The sequence below is a fragment of the Mus musculus genome, chromosome 12 (assembly GCF_000001635.26).
Source record: "Mus musculus strain C57BL/6J chromosome 12, GRCm38.p6 C57BL/6J".
Taxonomy (NCBI): domain Eukaryota; kingdom Metazoa; phylum Chordata; class Mammalia; order Rodentia; family Muridae; genus Mus; species Mus musculus.
Window position 1 is genome coordinate 24905601 of NC_000078.6, and position 23444 is coordinate 24929044.

The 23444-nt window shown below is 44.4% G+C and overlaps 1 protein-coding gene across 13 annotated transcripts in view; it reads left to right on the forward strand.

The window, feature by feature from the left end:
- Mboat2 (membrane bound O-acyltransferase domain containing 2) overlaps positions 1-23444 on the forward strand; it is a 132966-nt gene that overhangs the window by 74166 nt on the left and 35356 nt on the right. For 6 of the 13 annotated variants that reach the window (XM_006515167.4, XM_011243889.2, XM_006515170.4 and 3 more), the window contains one exon: positions 18599-18694. The exons of the other annotated variants lie outside the window; for them this stretch is intronic. In XM_006515167.4, coding sequence (XP_006515230.1) covers positions 18599-18694 — 96 coding nt within the window. The remainder of the gene's footprint in view (positions 1-18598; positions 18695-23444) is intronic. 13 annotated transcript variants of the gene reach the window in all.

The following is a 23444-nucleotide window of genomic DNA, read 5'->3' on the forward strand; positions in this document are numbered from 1 at the left end:
ATCAGTCCTTCTTATCTGTCTATCTAGAAAGGAGAGTCATTAGAATGGCTTACCAGCTATGGTCCAGCTAGTCCAGCAGTGCAAGAAGCTAGTTGTTCAGTCTGGAAGGCGTGGATGTCTCAGCTGGTACTCAGTATACGCTGGAATCCTGAAGAAGTGGGCTGTAATACCAGTGAAGGAATGGAGTTAGACCACTGCCCCCCTTATCATCAGGGCCCTGCTGGTCCTTGGTCTTCATGCTCCTTTCTTTGGTCCCCCAACAAAATACCTGACTCAACTGCACCCTCTGCATGTCCCCATCCTATGCCCCAACAGGGGGTGTTGCCATGGTTCCTTGGACAGCTGACTCATCTCACCCCTCAGTTCTCAAGCCATTTCAAAGACAGCCCCTCCTGGGACCACTGAAGTGACTTCGCTCAGTTGTTTGCTGACCCATGGGTCTGTCTTCAACAGTTAATGACTGTAGCATCAGAGAGGTGCCTGGATACTGAACAAGTACTTGCCGACTAAACAAACACACGAGTGCACTCCAGAGTGTTTGAAACTTCTCATCCTGTGAAAGCAAGCCGCTCAGCATCTCGGAGACTGAGACTGGTAAACAGAGGCAGGGATAGAGATGATCAATGGGCTAGGGTGAAAGGTGGAGGTCAGGGAGGCAGGAGAAGAAGGCAGAGTACTCACAGGCCTGTGTTTAAGAGTTAAAGCAGGTAGAGTGAGCTTTCTTCTTTCATTTTTTTTTTTTAATATAGACTGCCGGCAGAAAGTATGGGCCAGATTAAAGTCAGATCTGCCCATCTCAAAAGATCTAGGTTACGGTGGGTCTTTCCACCCTAGAGATCCAGATTAGAAGTGAGCCTTCCCATGTCAAAGGATTTAATTAAGGAAAAAAAAAAATCCCTCACAGGTGGGCCCAGTCCTTTGGGTCTGAGTTAATTCCAGATGAAGTCCGGTTGACAACCAGGAATAGCCATCACAGGTAAGAGAGTAAATGCCATTCTTTATGGCAGAACAAGCAGCTGATTAGAGTTTAGTGCTGAGGGTGAGACGGGAGTGTCCCAGCTTGTTTCCTGTCACCACTGCTCTGTCATGGAATCGAAGAAGCAGACAGAGACATTGTGTAAAGGAGCAGGCCTGGTTGTGTCAAACTCAATTATAAGGAACCCAGAGAGCATTGGCCTTCGGGGTTGTATGCCAGCTCCCATCAGAAGGTATTTTTGTCCTGACTTAAACACAGCTTTTTCTTTTCTCCGGAGCCTGATGTGTGGCTTAAAGCGTAGGTGTGCATTCAGTGGTCAGGCAACACCGAAGTTATTGGTTTCTCATTAGACTTTAAGGCCCCTGGCAGGCAAAGGCCTGGTTATTCCTTTGAATTTAGCTACTGGCACATAAAAATGTTCCCTGTTGCAAGAACATTACTCTCTCTGACTTGAAACAAGTAACATTAGGTAGCTTGTAAGTCTTTATTTTTTTTCAACTCTCTTACATTTTTAACATAGGAATATACTTATATTATGAGCCAAGGCATAATGTGTCTGCCTCCTTTTTTATGTGAGAAGAAGGGGAAGTTATTCAAACATTGATAAATCAAAATAAATTTTCTCCCAAAAGAGCTGAGCTTCAGGAGGTTGAAAGGTTTGTCATTGACTGTTGACACTGTTAGCACAAAGGACAGCCCAGACTGGTTTATAGGTAAAAGAGACTGCAGGAAAGAATGAGTCCAGTAAGTTCTTTAGTCACCACACTCCTTTGAATGGCTAGCTCTCAGGTTGTCTCCTTGTTTCTAGGGATTTTACTCAGGAGGCTTTCTGTATTCTAGATAGGCTATTCTGTCCAGCAGCTTCTCCCTGCTGGGTCCTCTGCTTCCTGCTGAGCTGTGGGAAGCACTTGGACCTGTGAGTACTCTGCCTTCTTCTCCTGCCTCCCTGACCTCCATCCTTCACCCTAGCCCAGTGACCATCTCCACCTCTGCCTCTGTTTACCAGTCTCAGTCTCCGAGATGCTGAGCGGCTTGCTTTCTCAGGATGAGAAGTTTCAAACACTCTGGAGTGCACACGTGTGTTCGTTTAGTCGGCAAGTACTTGTTCAGTATCCAGGCACCTCTCTGATGATCTGGTCAGACATGGTGTTGAAGGGAGTGTCATTAACTGTTGAAGACAGACCCATGGGCCAGCAAACAACTGAGCGAAGTCACTTCAGTGGTCCCAGGAGGGGCTGTCTTTGAAATGGCTTGAGAACTGAGGGGTGAGATGAGTCAGCTGTCCAAGGAACCATGGCAACAACCCTTGGGTATGTGTGGGGAGGGCATGCAGAGGGTACACTTGAGTCAGTTGTTCTGTTCAGGGACCCAAGAAAGGACCAGGCTTGCTGGGGTGTGATGAACAAGGAGGGTGGTAGCGTGAGCCTGAGAGGAGGCTGGACCACATAGTTCTCAGTGCATAGGGAGCCTGTCAGGGTGTTGAAGGGAGAAGTAAGCTTTGCCAAGCTGTTCTCACTGCTCTGAGTGGCGAGGCTTCCCAGTGGAAAGGTTAGACTAGTGGCTGGGATGCCACTAAGTGAATTCTGGGAGGATGCCAGGGAGAGGAATGTACCAAGAGCTATAAGGGGAACAGGTGTGGAGTAGAGGGAGGTAGACAGGGTCTGTCCAGATGTCAGAGGAGACACACAGAGTATAAGGTAGAAAGCAGGTGAATGTGTTCCATAAACTCAAAGGGAAGAGTGGAGAGTGACCAGAGAGGCCATTGAGAGGAGAACACTCTCAAAGGTGAGAGAAGTGGGGGGTTCTCACCCTTCCTAATGCTGCAGCCCTTTAATGCAGCCCCCCATGCTCTGCTGACCTCCAGCAATAACATGATTTTTGTTACTGCTTCATAACTAATTCTGCTACTGTGCAGATTGTAATGTTTAAATCTGTATTTTCTGATGGTCTTAGTCAGGCCCCATCGGGGTTGAGACTCACAGGTAGAGAACCACTGGAGTAGACAATACCAGAGGGGCTGTTGCAGAGGAAAATACTCCAACAGGGAGAGTGGACAATGGCTTGAGGGACCATTGGGCCACAACCCACATTTTAAAGTAAGCTTTATGCTGCTCTTTCAAGTCCCTAAAACAGCTGACAGCTTTCCCATGTGCTGATTGGTAAGCCATTCGGAGTAACTCTTGTTTTGTTTGTTTGTTTGTTTGTTTGTTTGTTTGTTTGTTTGTTTTGAGACAGGGTTTCTCTGTGTAGCCCTGGCTGTCCTGGAACTCACTTTGTAGACCAGGCTGGCCTCAAACTCAGAAATCCACCTGCCTCTGCCTCCTGAGTGCTGGGATTAAAGGTGTATGCCACCACTGCCCGGCTTGGAGTAACTTTTTTTCTTTCTTTTTTTTTTTTTTTTGAAATGACATCTGGTAGATATATATTTCCTTTCCTCTCCTCTCCCCTCCCCTCCCCTTCCCTCCCCTTCCCCTCCCCTCCCCTCTCCTCCCCTCTCCCTTTTCTTTTTTGTTCTTTTTTAAAGATTTATTTTTTATTATATCTAAGTACATTGTAGCTGTCTTCAGATGTACCAGAAGAGGGCGTCAGATGTCATTACAGATGGTTGTGAGCCACCATGTGGTTGCTGGGATTTGAACTCAGGATGGAAGAGCAGTCAGTGCTCTTAACTGTTGACCCATCTTTCCAGCACCCCCCCCCTTTTGTTTCATTTTGCTTTTTTGTTTTCGAGACAGGGTTTCTCTGTATAGCCTTGGCTGTCCTGGAACTCACTCTGTAGACCAGGCTGGCCTTGAACTCAGAAATTCACCTGTCTCTGCCTCCCAAGTGCTGGGATTAAAGGCGTGGGCCACCATGGCCCAGCGGAGTAACTCTTAAATGAAAGGACAATAGTGTATTTTTGTTCTTTTCCACAAAGCTGCCAGCTAGATAGCCATCTTACTGTCTTTGGACAATGTCAGTCATATCTTTACTGGGGCAAGAGCTTGCATAATAGTCACTTTTTTTTTTTTTAAACCAGAACTCAGTTCCTAGGTTATACAGGATGCTGGCTATGAGGGAAGGCTCTGTCCTCAGTGACCTTCAATCTAGCCTGTTAGTCTCTGACATTAGCTTCAGACTCTAGATTTTAAACCTTCTCTTGGTTTCAGTCTGGAGATTTTTTTTTTAAGTTTGTCCTTGGAGCCTTTTGGTCTTCTACTTGCAGAGCTTTTCTGACTTGTTCTCTCACCATTCAGCATACGCACAAGTACATGTTTGTTAGTCTCCTGGAAACTTTCCCATAGTACTTCTTCCACGATGATCTTTGCAAGTGCTCCCCTGCAAACACTTTCAGGAACCCTGAATGCCATTGTGCCAACTAAGCCTCCTTCCTGTGCCGGTCGGTCCCAGCTGTCATGAGGTAGAAGTCACCGGGAACACATGAGTCTCTGGCTTTTAGCTTGAAGCCCTGAGCTTCCCCGGGCCACCGTCTGTTCTGTCCCCTGCACTGTTGGAGCTGCCTGCCTTGTCATCCTGGAAGGGGCCTTTCTCTCCTTTTCAGATCTCCAGAAGTTTCTCTGACTATGTTCTTCTTCTGACTGACCCCTGCGCTCAGTCTCATGTGTGCGAGTCTGTTCAGGCATGTACCAGAACACCGTCTCCGTTCCAGATACTCCGGTACATCTGAGACATCTGAGGTCTGGGCCGAGCCCAGCCAAGCAGAGGATATGGACACAAGAGGAACATCTGAGAATACAGATTACAACATGCGACAAGGACATTTTGGATAGAACACACTGTGGATATGGGGCTAAGGGGACCAACTTTTAGATGTAGAGACCCACAATGCCCACCATGTCTGCTTATCAGTGGCGTCTGACTTGATTCCAAGCTATTAAAGGGGAGGGTGTCCTTTCTTCTGTGTCTTCTTCATCCCCCTATAAAAGATGAGTTTGTGTTTGTGTTAAAGTGACACTCAAAACAAATGAACTCTGGGGAGGAATTCAGACTTCAAATAAGGGCGTCCTGTTTATTCATGTAAGTGTGCATGTGGTACTGAGAGAGCATGCCCGGAGAGTTGGTTCTCTGTGGATGAGCAGAGAACGACCAGTCACTGAGTCCTGTATAGACTCTACATCAGAGTGTCACCACACAATGCATAAAATAAAAAGTGTTCAATTCTACACTTCTTACAGTTTTACCAGATATGTAAATGCATTGTTAGAATGGCATCCTAGATTAGCAGAGAGATTTCAAAAGTTTGATACTAGGATAGTGGTTTTAAGGCCAGATTGCTGTTGCAGTCTAGAAGATTAAATACAAAAGTACAAATACTGTGTTTTCTTCTAAACCCAGTGGAAGAGCATCAGGGTGGAAGTTGTAGACTCACAGGAGGCCTGGTGATGTCAGGATGGCTGAAACTCTGCTTGCAGGGGGTGGCATCCCAGAGAGGCTGGTACTCCAGTAGAGATAGGCAGTTTATTTAGATCTGTGTGGTTTTGAACACTAGGTGAAGTGGACCGTTGGCCGGCAGAGCAGAATTCCTGCTCAGGGAGTGTGAGGCAGCTGTAGGAGCAGCCCGCATCTGTCACAATGGGCCAGGTGTGAACTTTAACTTGTATACTCTGTGCATACATGATTTTTCTAAAAGCATGGATGAGAATGCAGAAAAGGCAGGCTCCCTTTGCAGTGTTGGTTTTAGAGTCACAGCATATACTTGAGGCCACATTCTCAGATGCTATCACATGGAAAAAGAGTTCTTCACATCACCTTGCACACGATCATTTAGTTAAGCGGACAGACTTGACTAAACATATTCTTTAAGAAGGAAACGTGGGTACTTTTAAAACAAGCCTCTTTTCGAGATCTCTGGTTTTTTTAGACTTATTGTGGCTTGTTCTCTTCTCTTGTTCTTACCTATATGGAACATCAAATTGTCTTTTTTCTAGCATATGTTACATTGAAATATTTTACACAGTGCATATTTAGCACTTTGGCAAGTAGACAGTTTAGGTGCTACTTATTTCAAATTATTGCCATTAATTGCCTATTAGCAATTTTTTAGATATATTCGTTTTAGTTTATGTGTGAATGTTTTGCTTGCATGTGTGTCTGTGCACCACATATGCACTGTGAAGGGAACCCTAGAACTGGAGTTATGTTTGCTTGTGAACTACTGCATAGGTACTGGGAATCAAACAGGATCTTTTGCAAGAGCAACACCTGTTTTTTTGTTTTGTTTTGTTTTGTTTTCCAGAGCTGAGGACTGAACCCAGGGCCTTGCACTTGCTAGGCAAGCACTCTACCACTGAGCTAAATCCCCACCCTGCAACACCTGTTCCTAACCGTGGAGCTGTCTCTCCAGCCCACAGGCCTGTCCTTAAGATGTTGCCAGTTACTGAGTTTTTTAGGAACTGTCTCACTGTATTTGGGGCTAAACCCAGGGTGTCCCCACACTACTTCTGCACTCTCCCCTGCATCAGTGTTGGCAGTTTTGTTCATTTGTAGTGTGGGGATAATTTTTACTGCTATTCAAATGGGTAGGCAGTTCCAAGGCCATTAGAGTTGTGTGTGTAGTCCCAGCTGCTTGTGAGGTCGAGGCAGGAGAATCACGGAGTCCAGGTGGCATTTGAGCAACGTAGCAAAACTGGTTTTCAAAAAGGAAAAAGGAAAAAAAAAAAGAAAGAAAAAAGTTGAAGTAGAAGAGCTTGCTAGGCTGAGAGGTTTCTAGTTTTATTTTGAAGTACCATGTCCTAAAAATAGAAGTGAATGACAGCCCATATCAGAATAGATTTGGAAAGGACTGGCCTTGAGGTGCAAGTGTGAAACACGACTTTAGAGGTGTCTCTTTAGTCTCATTGCATGCCTAGAATGTTTGAGTGTGTGCTGAGAGGGGAACGGTAGACTTTAGAGACGCCAAGCAGAGTAAACTTGACCTCGTGTGGAAGGCTTGTGTCAGCCACCAGCAGATTCGGCTGGGTTGGCTTCCATTGCCTGCCCTGTTTCCACTGGGCAGCTCTGGTGAGTACAGAGAGAGGAGACAAACGGGATTCAACATGGCTCAGCAAGAAGCAATTCCACAAGACCACAATTATCTTTAAGGTGAAATGGAACAGATTAATGCAGACATTGCACCAGCCGGGAGCTGCGACGGACCTGGCAGTGCCTGCTCGCAGATGCTTCAGTTCAGGCTTCTGTCTGAGTGGTAATGTGTGGTAGAATATTAGCCAGGCTGCTCTCAGAGGTCCCAGAAGCCCCCTGCTTTACCCACCTCATAATCCCTATGGAGAATGGCAGATCACACCTGTAATCCCACCCAGTACTTGGAGACCAGGGAGAAAGGATCAACATGAGTTCAAGACTAGTCTGGCTACATAGTGAATGAGTTCCAAGCCCACCTGAGCTCCAGAGAGGGAACTCTGGCTCATTATAGTCACCACAGAGACCTGGTTTAGCTGTTACCAACTGACCTGATGTAGGTACCAAGTCCCTTGTTTCTCCAGCCCCTCAGTTTACTGGTTTTTCAGCTTTGATGAATACAGAGGCAAGCAGTTCAGCATCTGTTTTCTATCATCCTAATGGGGGACCCCATCTGGAATAGCATGTGGGCACATGAATCCTTTTAAATCAACTACTCACCATGTGTGCCCCGACAGGGAAACTGTAAAATACCAATTCTGTGTTCTTTGGTTGGAATAAAAAATGAAAATCCATGTAAGTGTTTATCATTCATTTTTTAAAAACAGAGTAAACTCGTTTTGTTTTTGTTTGTTTTTTTAAAATAGCTTCTGGGAGTAATTAAAGAACCATCAAAGTTCTAAGGTGCTGGGGAAAGGTGTTAGATCAAGTTCCAAGCACCCTCCAGTGCTGTTGGACAATCAGTCAGGGGCTGAGAATGGAGGAAGAGAGACTAGCCAATTCCATGATGGTTGTGGTGGGCACGTGTGCCAGGTAGGAAAGCACTCAATTCAGGGTGTGGTTTGAAGATAGATGTGTATGCAGGCAGGAGTGATGTAAGGTGAAGAGATTTAAAGCATGGGCCTGGAATGGTAGTTAAACATTAGTGACCTTTGAGGCTGGGGATGAAGCTGTGATAGTAGTTGCTTAGATAGCACTGACAAAGCCCTGAAACATGAAATCAACCCCGCCCCCTTCCTCTCTCATTTGGAGAAGAGAACTGGAAAAGGTAAACTAGGATGCTTAGTTCAGTGCTCATTAGACAGCCAAGTTGAGATGTTGGGCAATTTGTTGTCTTGATCTTGGGTTCCTGAGACATGTCCAGGCTAGAGGCAGAAAGTGAACATTTATAATGGAGTAGGCATTTAAGATCCTGGGGCTATTGAATTTCTCTTGAAGGCAAGTGGTGGACACAGAGGAAAGAAGCACACTGGGACCTTAGACCTAACGTTTGGGAATGGCTGTAGAGGCACCTAATAGAGTTTGATTATTTCCAAGTCATTTTAATTTGCTTTATTTAGGTATAGTTTATCTAAAGCAAGTTACCTGTTCCAGGAGTATAGGTATGCATATATAGATCTGTTTAACTGCCTCCCACCCCTATATAAAGGGCATTTCTCTTTTGCTGAAGAAGCCCCATCATACCTTCATGTAGTCAGTCCATCCATTCCCTGAAACCAGCAACCCATTCTCCATCACTTAGAGTAGCTCTGCCTAATCTAGAATGTCATAGAAACTGTGTCATATTCTGTGTGATACTAGTCCTGGAGAGACATGAACAAATGTCTATTTGTCCCAGATAGGGAACCAGTGATAGATCTTTCCAAGTCTATTGTGGTGAACCAATGAGTTTTATTGAGGTAACTTAAAGGAATTTGAATGAGGCATCTCTACAGGAACAGAAGTGACTAAAGACAGCTCTAACACCCAAGCCCACCCAAGCATTCTCCATGTGTCTCTCAGCAGTCCTTATTGCTTATTTAGTGACTCTGGTCAGTTTCAGGGACTTCCTGAAATTATTGAGTTGTTTACTTTCAGAGCTTAATGAGCTTTCCCTACAGGATGGAATATTTCACCTGCATTTATAATATAGGATGGAAGGAGAGAATCAAGCCCACAATTGTCCTCTGACCTGCACATATATGCACACACACATGTACACTTAAATAAATGTAATAACTAAGAAAAAAAAGAGATGATTCCTTTCTTTTCTAGCTAGCAGTGTGTGGTCTGAACATACTACAATTCTGCATCATTTCACTTCTTAACGAACTTTTAGCCTGTTCAAATTTTGAGCTATTTTGGGATTCAAACTTCTAAAACATTCCTATACAAGTTTTTGTAGATATGTTTTTGTATGTTTATGTAAATATCTAGGAGAAGAACTGCTAAGGCATGGGATTAAAGTATTTTAGTCCCATGTAAGAAGTTGCCAGAGGTTAGAAAAAGAAGAGGAAGAAGAGGAGGAGGAGGAGAAAGAGAGGGAGGGAGGGAGGGAGGGAAAGAGGAAGGAAGGAAGGAAGGAAGGAGGAAGGAAGGAAGGAAGGAAGGAAGGAAGGAAGAGCGTTTGGGAGAACCTCTTGCTTTATGTTTGCATTAACACACTATTTAAGGCTTTTTCTTCTGAATACCATCAGCATTGCCTTGAACAGTTTTGTGTCAACTTGACACAGGCTAAGTCATCTTAGAGGAGGAAACCTCAACTGAGAAAATATCTCCATAAGATCATATTGTAGGCAAGGTTGTAGGGTATTTTTGTAACTAGTGATTGATGGGGTGTGGCCAGCCCATTGTGGGTGGTGCTGTCCTTGGTTGATGATCCTGAGTTCTATAAGAAAGCAGGCTGAAGCAAGCCATGGGGAACAAGCCAGTAAGCAGCCCTCCTCTGTGACCTCGGTATCAGCTCCTGCCTCCAGGTTCCTGCCGTTTGAGTTCCTGTCCTAACATTTAAGAGGGCACCATCCTTCAGTGATGGACTAAGATATGGAAGTGTAAGCCAAATAAACCCCTTCTTCCCCAGCCTGCTTTTGGCCATGTTGTTTCATCACAGCAGTAGCCACCTAGCAAAAACAAGACAAGCATATGCTAGTTATACAACGTATACGTTGCATTATGACCTTTTCATTCATGCCAATAACCTACTCTGATGGTAATATATTCTGTCGCACACATACATGCACATTGCCATTCCTTGTCCCCTTGTCCGGAAGCTTTTCTATTTGCAGGTAGTCCTATTCTACATTGATAAAATAAAGACCAAAGAGACTGCCTGCCTGCCTGCCTGCCTGCCTTCCTTCCTTCCTTTCTTAAAAATTTACTTTATTTATATGAGTACACTCTAGCTGTCTTCAGACACACACCAGAAGAGGGCATCAGATCCCATTACAGATGGTTGTAAGCCGCCATGTGGTTTCTGGGAATTGAACTCAGGACCTTTGGAAGAGCAGCCAGTGCTCTTAACCACTGAGCCATTTCTCCAGCCTCCAAAGAGGCTTCCCTGTGCTTTAATTCCTTGTGCTGGGGATAGAACCAAAGGCATTGGAAATCCCATGTTGGCCTAGTGAACTGTACCCCAGTCCCCAACAATAGGTGATTTCCCCTCTTTTTATGCTGACAGTTATGTTGTAATGTCCACTGTAGCTTTGCTTTAGATTTCTCTGATAAGTACTTGTGCCAGCAATGTTTTCTTGTGCTAATTGTCTAATTATATAATTTTAGAGGGTTATTCTATCCAAATCTTTCCACGGTTGGTTGCTTTTGTTATCGTTCATCCCCTCTGTATGTTGTTTACCAGCCCTTTGTCAGCTAGATAATTGTGGATATGTTCCTACATTCTCTGACCTGCCTTCCTTTTACTTAGTGATGACTCACAGGAGAGAACTTTAAATTTTTGATAAAGTCAGTTTTTCAGTTTTTAAGTTTCATGCCATGACCTGCTTTGTGTCTTATAAATGCGTCAGTAGGGGAAAAGCAGTGTTTACAATTCACGGTATAGTCCATCAGCTTTTTGTTTCTGTCACAAATGCTTGAGAAAAATCAGTATTGGATTTCACATTTGGAGAGGTCCATGAGCATTCAGCCCCGTTGCATTGGAGCCGATGGAAGGTGGCAAGCACATTGTGGTGGGAATCAGGGACATGATATAGGAAAGCTGTTTGCTTGTCAGGAAATGGGAGGAGATATTGCCAGGGTCTCTGCAGGGTCCCCCTATCTCCTTCAAGGCACACTCTCAAAGACCTCTTGCGGTGGTCCACCTTTTAAAGCTTCTACCCTCTCCTCTTACGGATGCTGTAGGACCCAAAGCTAACACAGGGGCCTTTGAAGAACACTTCAGGTACAAGCTATAGCACTACAGGTACATGACTTCCCTTCTAGGTCCACTTTTCTATACATGGATTTCTTACACCAGTACCACATGGTCTTGGTTATGGAAGCAGGTGATAAGGGTTTCTGTTTCTTCTGTCAGAGGATACACAAACTATTGGAACAAAATCACACGAGCAAATATAGCTCTAGGAAATATGGACTGAAGGGGACAAAGAACAGGATAAGCAAGTATTGGATGCTCAGGTTTATCGTGCACATGTGTTGCAGTAAGGGGGTCAGAGTAGACAGAATCCTCGGCCATCTACCTTCTGTAGGTATGAAACCAGGTCTCCAAGGTTTGATAGATCAAACATTGTATGAACGGACTGCTACTCAGATCTGTGTTTGAGAAGCTCAGTGAGCAGTCCCTCCAATTTGATTTCACAGGATAATACAAATACTATTGCGACTTTCTGTTTTCATTCCGCCGTGATTTTCAGCCCTACGATGACAGTAACCCGCTTTCCACCTGGAAATTCTATGCCAGCCTCCTCAGCTTTGCCAGTTCATGAATTCCCATAGTCCTTCAGTACCGTGTTGTCCCCTCAACACTTTGTATTTATAATGAGTAGACATCTGAAATGTGGTAAGAAAGCATTCTGTTCTTGCACGCTTCAGGAGCTACTGACCTATTGTGTGTACGTGGTTGGGAGGGAGTGTGCATGCATGTGCTTATGAGGCCAGAGCTCGGTGTTGGGTCTCTATGGCTGCAATGAAACACCATGAACAACAACAACAAAGTTGGGGGGGGGGAGGGCTGATTGGCTTATACTTCCACATCACTGTTCATCATTGAAAGAAGCCAGGACAGGAACTCAAAGAAGGCAGGAATCTGGAGGCAGGAGCTGGTGCAGAGGTCATGGAGAGGTGCAACTTGCTGGCTTGCTGCCCATAATTTGCTCAACCTGCTTTTTTTTTTTTTTTAAAGATTTATTTATGTATATGAGTACACTGTACACCCCAGAAGAGGGCAGCAGATCCCATTACAGATGGTTGTGGGCCACCATGTGGTTGCTGGGAATTGAACTCAGGACCTACCTGAGGGAGAACATTAACTGCTGAGCCATCTCTCTCCAGCCAGTCAGCCTACTTTCTTATAGAACTCAGGACCACCAGCCCAGGGATGGCCCCACCCACAATGTGCTGGGCCTTCCCCTATCAATCACTAATTAGGAAAATGCCCTGCAGTCAGGTCATATGGAACATTTTCTCAGTTGAGAAATAACTAGCTTGTGTCAAGTTGACATAAAACCATCAAGGACAGAGGCCTTCCTCAATCAGTCTCCATCTTTAGTTTTTAAGGTCTGGTCTCTCACTAAACCGAGAAATTGCAAATTCATCTAGGCTGGCTATCCAGTGAGCCACAGGGTCCTCTTGTCTCCACTCCCCACCCGAGTGCTGGAGTTACAGATGCATGCCACCCCGCTTGATTTCTACCTGGATTTTGACCACCTATCATACTTGTGTCACAATATTGTACTGACCGAGCCAGCTCACCAGCCCCTTAACTTAATTTTGATAGTATGAATCCTGAGCCAGGATGCTGTTGGCTGCAAAGAACAGAAACCCCAGCTCAGTGCACCGTGCTGTGACCAGAAAAGTGGAGAAAGTCTGATCGCTCAAAGCCAGAAGTGGAGCTCTTCCTTAAGCTAATTCAGTGATGCCGTCTTTGGAGTACCAGACCCTCAAGTTCTAGTTAATCTCATGCCTTCCTACCTCAGCATGTTGACTGTCCAGGCTGACTCCTTATAAGCAAGGATTGGCTGCTGCACTTTCAGATATGCCAAGCAGCAGATGTCACACTTGAGGGATGAGGTAAAGCTGTCCAAATCCTCTGTCATGCTTCATCGACGTGTCTGAGTTGCATGTTTCCTCACAAGCTAATCAGTCTTAGGAGGACAGAAGCTCTGGGGTCAGAATAGTTAGAGTCCCTAGGTACCGGCCTGGAGTGAGAAGTCCATGCCTGAGAGATCATACAGGCAGCGTGACAGCGCTCTGATTTGCATCTAGTCTGAGTTTTATTTGCATCTATGTTCCTCTTTGGAGAGAGATTCAGTGGCGCTCATACATTAACTGAACTGGATCGTTTAAAACAGGATTGTGTGCATAATGACTTACACGGCTGCCTTCTCTGCTGATGTGTGAACTTGAGAAATCAAAGGCTTTCCCCAACACAGTCCCTACAGTCTATCTCAAAGGGAAAGGTGACAGCAGGCATTTGACTACTTAAATCAGTTGCATGTAACAGGGGAAAAAAACCACCCAACACCTAGGATCTTCTTCTTGAGGTCGGGCTATCCAGAGTCTGTCACCAGCCCAGCGACACCAGGAGAACAGAGGCTCTTGTTCTGAGCTCCATCACACCCGTGTGCGGGGCTGAAGAGAAGCCACACTGCCTGCTTAGCACCAGCCCTGCTTTTCTCTAGGAAGACATAACACAGTACAGCTGTATAAAGAAACGTATGGATGTCATTTTAAACTACCCAACAGTCAGTTTAAAAACTAAACCATAACCAACCTCAGAAATAAAGTCATCTCCCCTAACATATCCAAAGCCAACGTGTGAAAGTATAACCAATAAAAAAAGGGGTAACAAGTTATTTAATCTTTGTCTTCAGTTGTCACAGCAAGTTGCCCTTAGGTTAGCCACTTTCCAAGAGTAAGTGCATGTGGATCACCAGTACTAGCCCATGTTTCCCAACTAACTAGCTTTCTGGGAACGATGTACAGAAAGCAGGCAGTTGGCTTCCCTCTGTGGTTTCCACGTCTGTGGGTTCAGCACTGTGGGCAGAAAACATTAAACAAACATGGCGTCTGTGTTGAGCAAACACAGACTAATTATTCCTTAAACACAGTCTGCTTATATACTATCTCCCTTGTGTTGGCCACCAAAAGTAACCTGTTACAGGGTGGTTAAAGTGTACCAGGAAAGGAGGGAGGCTTCTGTGTAGCTACTGTGCCATTATGTGAGGAACTTGGTGGTGTCAGGTGGATGTTGGTATCTGGATCAGGGGCTGGAATCAGCCAGTTCCTTTTAGATGCTGATAGTGCCGTATGTACTTATTTTAAAATGGATGGATGGGGTGGATATGAAGTAAATAATTTACAAATAATGACATGACTGGTACACTTCCTTGTAAACTTTGTGTGCACAGTTCCCGTGAGATGCTGACATTGACTAGTGCCGAAATGTTCATAGCTAGCCTGTGGTTGCAAGCAGCTGTGGTTTGACAGCACTGACTACAGATTGATTTGTAATTAATCCCCAGCTCAGTAAAGTAGCTGCTTGCGTTATTGATGAACTAATGTCACTCTGAGGTGAGCGCTGGCTGATGTGTATGCTAATGAAATAGTGGTGGTGATGTCCCGCTTCACAATGGCTGACATCTTGACTCTTTTAATTAAAACAACTTGAATTATTACTATCTTCACCCACAATTTAATCCTAAATTAGGGTCAGTGAACATTTTCTCTAACAAGATGAGATAGTAATTATTTTAGGCTTCTATGACTGCTGTAAGACAAGAACAGCCATTGTGGTACACAAATGGGCAGGGCAGGGCCAAATAAAAATATATTTATATATATTAATATATTTATAAAACCAGACATAGCCTTTTTTCCTTAAAGGCTAAAATGGATGATTTGATTTTAATGACCAGATTTATCTTACTTATCAATTTCTGCCACACAAATACTTCCACCCTAATTAGGCAGGAAATGAAATCTCTAAATGTCGCGTTGGGTAGAATTGCTTAGTATTGTACCATTGTGTAATATTTCCACCATTATACTGCAGACCCACAACTTTGTCCTAAGTGTACTGAGTAAAGTAAGAAAGTGGGATTTTCAGTTCAAAGAAATAAATACACACACACACACACACACACACACACACAGATGCACACACTAATCTATGCTGCAAAAATACCTACTTAAAGGATTTAAGAAATTCCATTCTTCAGGCTGGGGTGTAGGTCAGTTGACAGGATGTTGAGGTAGCATCCTCAACAGGGAAGAAATTGGGAGTAGGGGTGTGTCCTATAATCTCAAGACTTCCACAGTGGTTTTCATGATCCTCCCATACAATAGGCAGACATACAGACAGATGATTAATTGACTGGCTAATAGACAGACAGATGCAAAACCAGTTGAGAGCTGAGTCTCCTGTGTAGCCTGAGTGTTAACTGCTTTGGCCCATCTGTGTTGAACATGCACGGTCTCCATCCTGCTGAGTTTCAAGTTATCTCTGGTGACCACTCATTTATTTTTCTAAATAAGCCATTGGTTACTTTTTTTTTTCTTATATAATTTGCTCATTGGCATTCTTATCTATTTTCCACTTGAATTTTTAATCTGTTTCTTAACTGCTTGGGAGTTTTCTGTTAGGGACATTAATCTAGTATGTTATATTTTCATGCAATACTTTGCAATCTGTCGTATGGAACTCTCTGGTATGCCTGTAGGAGACTCTTCAGGGCATCTGTGAGTTTTATGCTCCTGTGGTTACCCAGGAGAATAACACGTGACTCCAGGTATTCTCTTTTAGCTTGTTGTATGACTTTTCGTGATCTTTTTACATTTAGATCTTTTCATATTTTGACTGGTTGGTGTTTCGTGTATATGTGTGTGTGTGTGCCCTTGGGGAACTGTCCCTGAAACAAGCTATTGTCTCACTTCGCTGAACCCCATTCCTCTCACCCCTGGTTTAATATTGCTGGTGTTATTATCATCTTTTTCAACTGTCTCTTGTTTGGATAATCTTTTGATCTATTTTTGAAACAAATGCTACAACCTCAATCCCCACAGCATATTCTTTCCTGTGTTAGAATGGGACAGGGCTTCAGCATCTTGAGTTTCATTAGTTGGCCGGAAGCCCCTGAAGATCAGCCGGTTAGCCCCACCAGAGGCCTTGGTAGGATTGCAGTTGGGATGGTAAACTTAGACATGAATTTAACGGCAGCAGAATACAAATATGTGTGCAGAAACACGAGTGTGCATGTGAGGCCAGAGGTCAAGATCTTGTGTCTTCCTTTTTCACATTGTTGTTGCCGTTGTTCGTGTGTATGAGAGCTGTGTGGTAGGTTGTCATGCCGCACTGCACGGGTGGAAATCAGAGGACACTGTTGTGAAGCTGGCTCTCTTACACCTTTTCTGGGGACAGATCTCAGGCTGTCGTGTCCGTTGTGTTTTCCTTCGAAGCCTAACTTCTTGAGATGCAGTTCCTCACAAAATCTGGAACTCACTAAGTCAGATAGCCGGCCTGCTTGTCCTCTGAGCTCCAGAGGGCCTCTTGTCTCTGTCTCCCTGCTTGCCAGGCGTACAGGCTTGTGCCTTTCTGCTTGGCATTTCTCCTGAGTTCTGGGTACCTGCAAGCAACCTTCCCAGCCCGCATTTAGACTTTTTCATGTTAAGGAAGTGTCTTTTTCCCTCAAGGTACTACGAGATTTTTGCCTTATTGAATTATTTTTTCCTCCTGTACTGGTCATACCGAGCCCAGGATCTTGCGCATGCAAGATCAGCTCAGTACTGAGCCCTGCACTGAGCTGGGTCCTTGTCACTTTTTTTACTCTTTATTTTGTAAATGTGTCTTACCAAATGGCCCAGGCTGGTCTTGAACTTACTCTGTAGTAAAGGTGGGCCTCTGAACTTGAAAACAGGCCTCAGCCTCCCAAGAACTGACACCAGGCCGGGCTTACGTTTTAGCAAATGCACGTGTATCGTTGTGACTTGTCACTGCGGTGATTAATTATCACTGCTAGCCTTCCTGTACAAACCCCTACTTGAATTTATAAAATAATATCGCAAATAAGTGCTGGTTTTAGCATGCAATAATTTTTTTCTCTTTTTTCTTTTTCAACCCCTCCCTCCCTCTCTCTCTCTCTCTCTCTTTCTTTCTTTCTTTCTTTCTTTCTTTCTTTCTTTCTTTCTTTCTTTCTTTCTTTCTTTCTTTCTTTCTTTCTTTCTTTCTTTCTTTCTTTCTTTCAAGACAGGGTCTCTATTTAACCCTGGTTGTCCTGGAACTTGCTAGTTAGACCAGTCTGAACTCGAGTTCACAGCGACTCACTTGCCTTCTGTTCCTGCAAGCTGACATTAAATGGACTTGCCACTACACTCAGTCCCCCCACCCCCTTTCCTTTTTTTCATAGCTTTAAAGAAGTAAGTTATAAATCCACCCATTCACCTCCATGAGAAGCTTAAGACTGAGTTTAGCTAAAAAAGATAACTTTTCCCTTCGATTGCTTCTGGAACGAGTGTTTAGAAAACCCTCTGGTTTGAGAGCTGCATCTGACCATTTAGTCATAATTCCCACTTGTTATGGTTTCATATTTGACTATTTAATCCCTCTAGAGTTGTTTTCCCATGAGATAAAGGCCTAGCTTCCTCTCTCCAGCCCTACTTTTTGGTTAGTAGTGCATCTGTTTCCTGAGAGTGGGACCTGCCATTGCAGCCTTTGTCCCGTGTGGTGTTACATCCTCTAGGATATGTTTTTTTGTTTGTTTGTTTGTTTCTTTTTTTTTTCATTAATGAGTAAACTCATTTTCCATACTGTGTTTAGTTGTAATTCCATCTCACATCTTTAAGTTTATTAAAGTCACTAGCTGGTTGTAGGTGAGAGCCCCTCATCCACTCACTATAAAGGTCATGATTTTAGACTGCTGAGGGCATATTTAAAAAATCAGATTAAATTGCTAGAAAGCATAAGGCCAGAAGTCACATTCCCCAGAACCCATAAATACTGTGTGGGCATGGTATTGGCTCACCTAAAATTCAGCCACAGCAGGCAGGGAATCCCAGACCAAGCTGTCTTGCAAGACTAGCCATATCGGAGTGAGGTGTGGATGTGATGGAGGGACCATGCCACCACGAGGAAGGAAGGAAGAAGGATGGGGGAAGATGACTCCAGCTCTGATCTTAGTGTCTCTAAGCACTCGAACACACTAGTGTCTGCACACATGCAAAAGCATGCACACATGTATGACATAAATGGGGGAAATCTAGCTAAGAATCGTGTAATGTATATGGAAGCAGGGGCTGAGGAATTAAAGCTGTCACCAGTAATCACATTTTTTATGTTCATGGCTTTCACTTGTCTTAATTTTGTGTGTGTGTCTGTCTTTCAGAATAAGATTGAAGAGCAGCCGTGGTCAGTTTCATCTTCAGTTTGTCCCCCATATTAGGAAAGAGTTCTCATAACCTGTTATTTGTAGGGTAGACTTACTGTTTGACTGTTGAACCATGTGAAGTAGTGCATTTCTTGACAATGTACCGTTAAGAAGATGAGCATCCCCACTAATGCGGCTTATCTTTGTTTTGCAGATGTTGCTTTGTGTTTGCTTTGGGATACCTCTCAGTGTGTCAGATTACTAGAGTCTATATCTTTGATTATGGACAATATTCTGCTGATTTTTCAGGGTAAGATTAAAACTTGATTCAGTGACCTCTTTTATCTATTCTAACATAGTGGTTAAAAATACAGACTATAATTTCATTTAGTACGTCCAATGGAAAGCTGTTAAACATTTGTAATACTGAATAAGTCACAGAGATAACCTGAGCCTTTAAATTGCCTTGTATAAACGTTCTAAATATAGAGCAGTTAGACTCTTAACATGGCATTGTGGGATTGAAAGAAGTTTTTTAATCTAATAGGAATTTTTGCAAGCATTTATAAGTATTGAAGGCCACCCCCCTCCACCAGGTACTTTCTCTCTATTTAGCCCTCTCTCCTTCCTTTCTCTCCTTCCCTCCCTGCTCCCCTCCCTCCGGGGAGTAGTGGAACTCACTTCTGGCCTTTGTTTCTTCAGAGAGAATGCATTTCCCCCTTGGCACTGAGCAGCCTCCTTATCCTGTGAGGAAGGCAAAGGAGCACTGGGAGATAAGTGCAGTACCAGCTCCTGTCTTTGTAAAGAAACATGGGTCCTGCCGTGCGGGGTTCAGGTGGGCATCAGGACACTTCACACTTTACCTCACACCCCCGCAGCTTTCTCCCCTGAAGGAGAGGGGTTGCCTTTTCCAGTCTTGAGCCATCTGGGAAGTATCAAAATGCATAAAACATACAATTTGAAGATAAGCAAGTTAGGAAAGAAATCATATTTCTGGTGATAGAAATTGGCCAAGTTATTTGAGAAAAATTACCTGTAAAAGGGAGAATTTTAAAGGATAGAGTGTCTTTTCCTCCCTTATTCCTTCCTTCCTTACTCTATGTAAGGTAGATTTTATTATATTGATTTTAAAAATAAGCTCGAATGAAAGCAAGTTGTGTCCCCAAATAAGAAACAACACCAAGCCAAAACAGATGACATATGTGAAAGAAGAAAGGAAGAAAAAGGAAAGATAGAGAAACACTGGGCAGAAGTAGAGTGCAGGGATGAGGACCAGAGCAGCAGCTCATCTCTAAACACAGATGTTCCTACAGCATCAGCACATAGTGGGCTCGCTGTGAATCAGCACATAGTGGGCTCGCTGTGAATCAGAGGGAGTGGCCCAGCTCCCATGTTGTCACCATGGTGGGGTGAGGTTGGGAACCAGCTATGAACCAACCGATCAGAGTCTCTAGAAAGCGGACCCATGCTAAGAATAGCCGCTGAAAGCTGGCCATGCCAGACAGTAAATATTCACCCAGAGCTATGGATCCCAGCACCCAGGTTCTGTCTGCAGGTCCCAGGCATGTCAAGCAGTGAGAACCCTGAATCCTCCAGTCTGGGTGTCCCTATTCACTCCATATAAAGAGAGTTCCTTTCTCTCTCTTTTTAACTCTAGTACTTTAACCTAACCAAACTGATTGGGTTTTAGACCCTTCTGGGTCAGTATTAGTAGACGTCCTTGGGACTCGGACCTCACAGGACCCTCACAGTTGTTACTGTTTCACCTCCCTTATCTGCTACTCCAAACCCTTGCTACTTTCTACTCCCTTTACATAACATCTTTCTAGGCTATGTAGCACTCATAGGCTGTTGTCAAAACAACTGCCTTCACGGTGGATTAACATAAAGGTTTATTCTCACATTACAGTCCATCGGGGAGGGAGCCTCTGCTTCCCAGGCTGTGAGGAAGGAGGATGGGGGGGAGTAATGGGCCAGATCAGAGAGGGGGGAGGGGGAGGGGGAGGGTAATGATTTTTTCAAAGTTATTTATGATGTGACTTCAGCAGTATTTTGTTGAAATTGATAAATATTTCTGTATAATTTTAAATGTCTATAGGAAAAAAAACGGTGTAGCATTTTTAAGGTAGACCACCTGTTTATAATAATCCCAGTTAAGAGAATCATTTTTAACCACTGGAGGAAGCATTTGACCATGATTAGTAAACTAATAGAGATTGGATACAGAATTGAGCTAAGTGAAGCAAGCTTCCCCAGGCAGCTCGCAGCCAAAGAACTTGTTCTTTTTTTTTTCTTTAACCTGTTCACTTTTCACTTTACGTCCTGCTCACTGCCCCCTTCCTAGTAACCCCCTTCCCACGACCCTTTCCCCCATTTTGCCCTCTCCTTCTCCTCTTTTTAAAGTGGACCTCCTAGAAAAGAGCAGCCTATAGGCCAGTGCTCCCTGGTAAGGGACAAGGGGAGGGGACAGCAGGGGGTAGAAGAAGGGCCATCCTGTAGATTAGGACAAGTGTCATTGCTCTTCAAAGTGTGAGTGTCTGGAGGAAGCACAAGAAAGGGAGGCCTGGGCTCTTGCTGAGGAATTACGTTTTCATCTCTTGAATGAGACTAGAAGAGGGATGATGGAGTGGGATGAAGATGGAGTGGGAGAGTGGAGGGAGGCGAGAGAGAGTGGGTGAGTGTGTGTGTATATGTACAGATCCTTGTATAATGTTAGGTTCAGGATTTCTTCTGATAAAAGACTGTCCTATTATTAGAAGTTTCTAGTTGCAGAAAAGTTAGAAAGCCACTGAAGTCGTGAGGTCTCGCCTCAGCTTTAGAAACGCGATGCAAGAAAAGTAGGAAATGATTAGTATCTCTGTTGGAAATAACTTAAAGATGTAATAGGAAAAAAAGAAGAGCCTCTTTCAAAAGCAGCTGTGAAATGCCCAGGAATGTGTCTGAGATGAAATGGACTGGGCCTTGAAGATAGCTGTAAAATCTCACTTAGAGATCTGAACTTGAGAAACAGCCTGCCTGTATAAATACAGTGTTACCAGTAAGAAAGTGGATATGCAGAGTTGGTAACAAAAGTTTTATCTTATTGTGCTGAGGGTCATCACACAAAGTTCACAACTATGATCCTAAGCCTGTCTCCCCAGGTCTGCTCACATCTCAGCTGAAGGTCAGGTCCAGTATCTGACAGAAGGCTCTGATTTAAGTCAGGAGCCTAGGTGAGACTCTAGCCACAGGGCAGATCAAGGTGGGGTCTCTACACGTGTGCAGAGCGTTGCTCTTGGTCTCTGCTTGTATACTGTCCAGTGGACATCATGGGCCTGCATCTGGTTACCTTGAGTGAGTGATGTCACTGGGTTTGGGTTATCAGATACATCCTTGGGTAGTTGGACTCCTGACTAAGCTATTTTTATGTGTCTTAAAGGCATTTCTTACTATGCTTGTCCAAGATAGCCAAACCTACTAATTCTTCTCAAGTTATACTGGTACCTTAATGCAGTCATTTGCCTAGAGATGCTGAGTGTAGACTAAGTTTATAATCCCAATGACAATCCCCATGGGACACAGAGGCAGGAGGGTGGTCATAGGTTTGAGACCAGCATGGTCTACATAGCAAGTTCTAGGCCAGCTAGGGTACAGTAAGACCCTAAAAAGCCAACTCACAATGAAGTACAACCAAAAGAATAAATGCTTGAGAGCAGTGATCACCCTCCTCAGACAGCAAGGAGACCGCTTAGGCAATCGGGATAGATACTAGAAATAAGAAGAGCGCAGCAAGGCCAATGAGATGGCTCAGTGGGTAAAGGTGCTTGCTGCCAAGGCTGATGGCCTGGGTTTGATTCTCAGGGCCCACATGGGAGAATGAGATGCAGCTCCGATGCGCTGCCTCTAAGCCGATCTGCATGCCCTCCATCCCAATAAGTAAATACAGAAAATATGCAGAAGAGCAGTTGTGGGATCATAACTCAGTGGGGACATCCTGGCTTATTTCTTTAAATAACTATATTGGGCATTTGTGACGTGAAGAGGAAAGAAAGCCCTTGCCTCTTGTGAATGAATAAATTGCAGGAGGCAAGAACCGTGTTCTCGCTGGAATCAGATCTGTGTTGCTAAAAGGATCGCTCAATGTGTCCACCGCAAAACAGACACACAAGGGGGTGCGTGTGGAATAATTCCCATTCAAATCGAAGGCTGTGTCTTACAGCGAGGCATATAATATCAGCTGCTGAGTGGGTGTTGGCCTGCCAGCTGGTCTCCTGTGTCCCCTGGCTAAGGCTGACTGAGCATGCCCAATGCGTTTGGTAGGGCTTTTGTGGAAGCCTGTTCTTTTCGAGCAGAGGCAGGGACAGACGTGGCCTAAACGCTGCAGGTGTGATTGCCATTTTTGCCTCCCCATCTTGAGAAGCCTTATTGGAGTCCAGAGTCTAATTTTAGACATGTTTTTGTGTTCTGTGGAATGAGTCATGAAGGCCGCTAGCTGTTCTTTATAATCCTCCTCACACGGTGCCCAGTAACTGTGTGTAAATAGGGTGATGTGGAATAATCAGCCACGGGGGACTTTGCACCTCCAGCTCTGGGGGGGTCTTCCTGGGGGAGTGTCTCCCAGCCCTTGACCTACATTGGACTACAGGAAGCATCCTGTCTTGCTGCTCCTGCATTTGTCACCACAGGAGTAAACAAACTAGAGCCGCGGGGACTCTGTTGGCTGCTCCCTGCCCCGCCTGAGCTGAGTGGATTCTGGGGGCAGCATGGTAGAACGTATCAGGATCACCTCCTTCACTCCGGTCTGCAGACCCTGCCTGAATTGCTCCAGCCAGCATCCAGGCCACTCTCCTCTGCACCTTCTTCTCTCTGCACCTTGTTCTCCTGTGCCTTCTTCCTTTACCCTCCTGTTTGGAGCACCCTTGTTCAGACTTGGAGCATCTGCTTGTTCAAACCCCAGAGGAAATGATTGGGGTCTTCTCTCTCGGCTCTCTGAAGTCTCTGTCATCTAGACATTTATTCAAATATCACTCATTAAGGTAGCTGCGATAACTCCCCTTTATCCATGGGAGCTGGTTTAAACC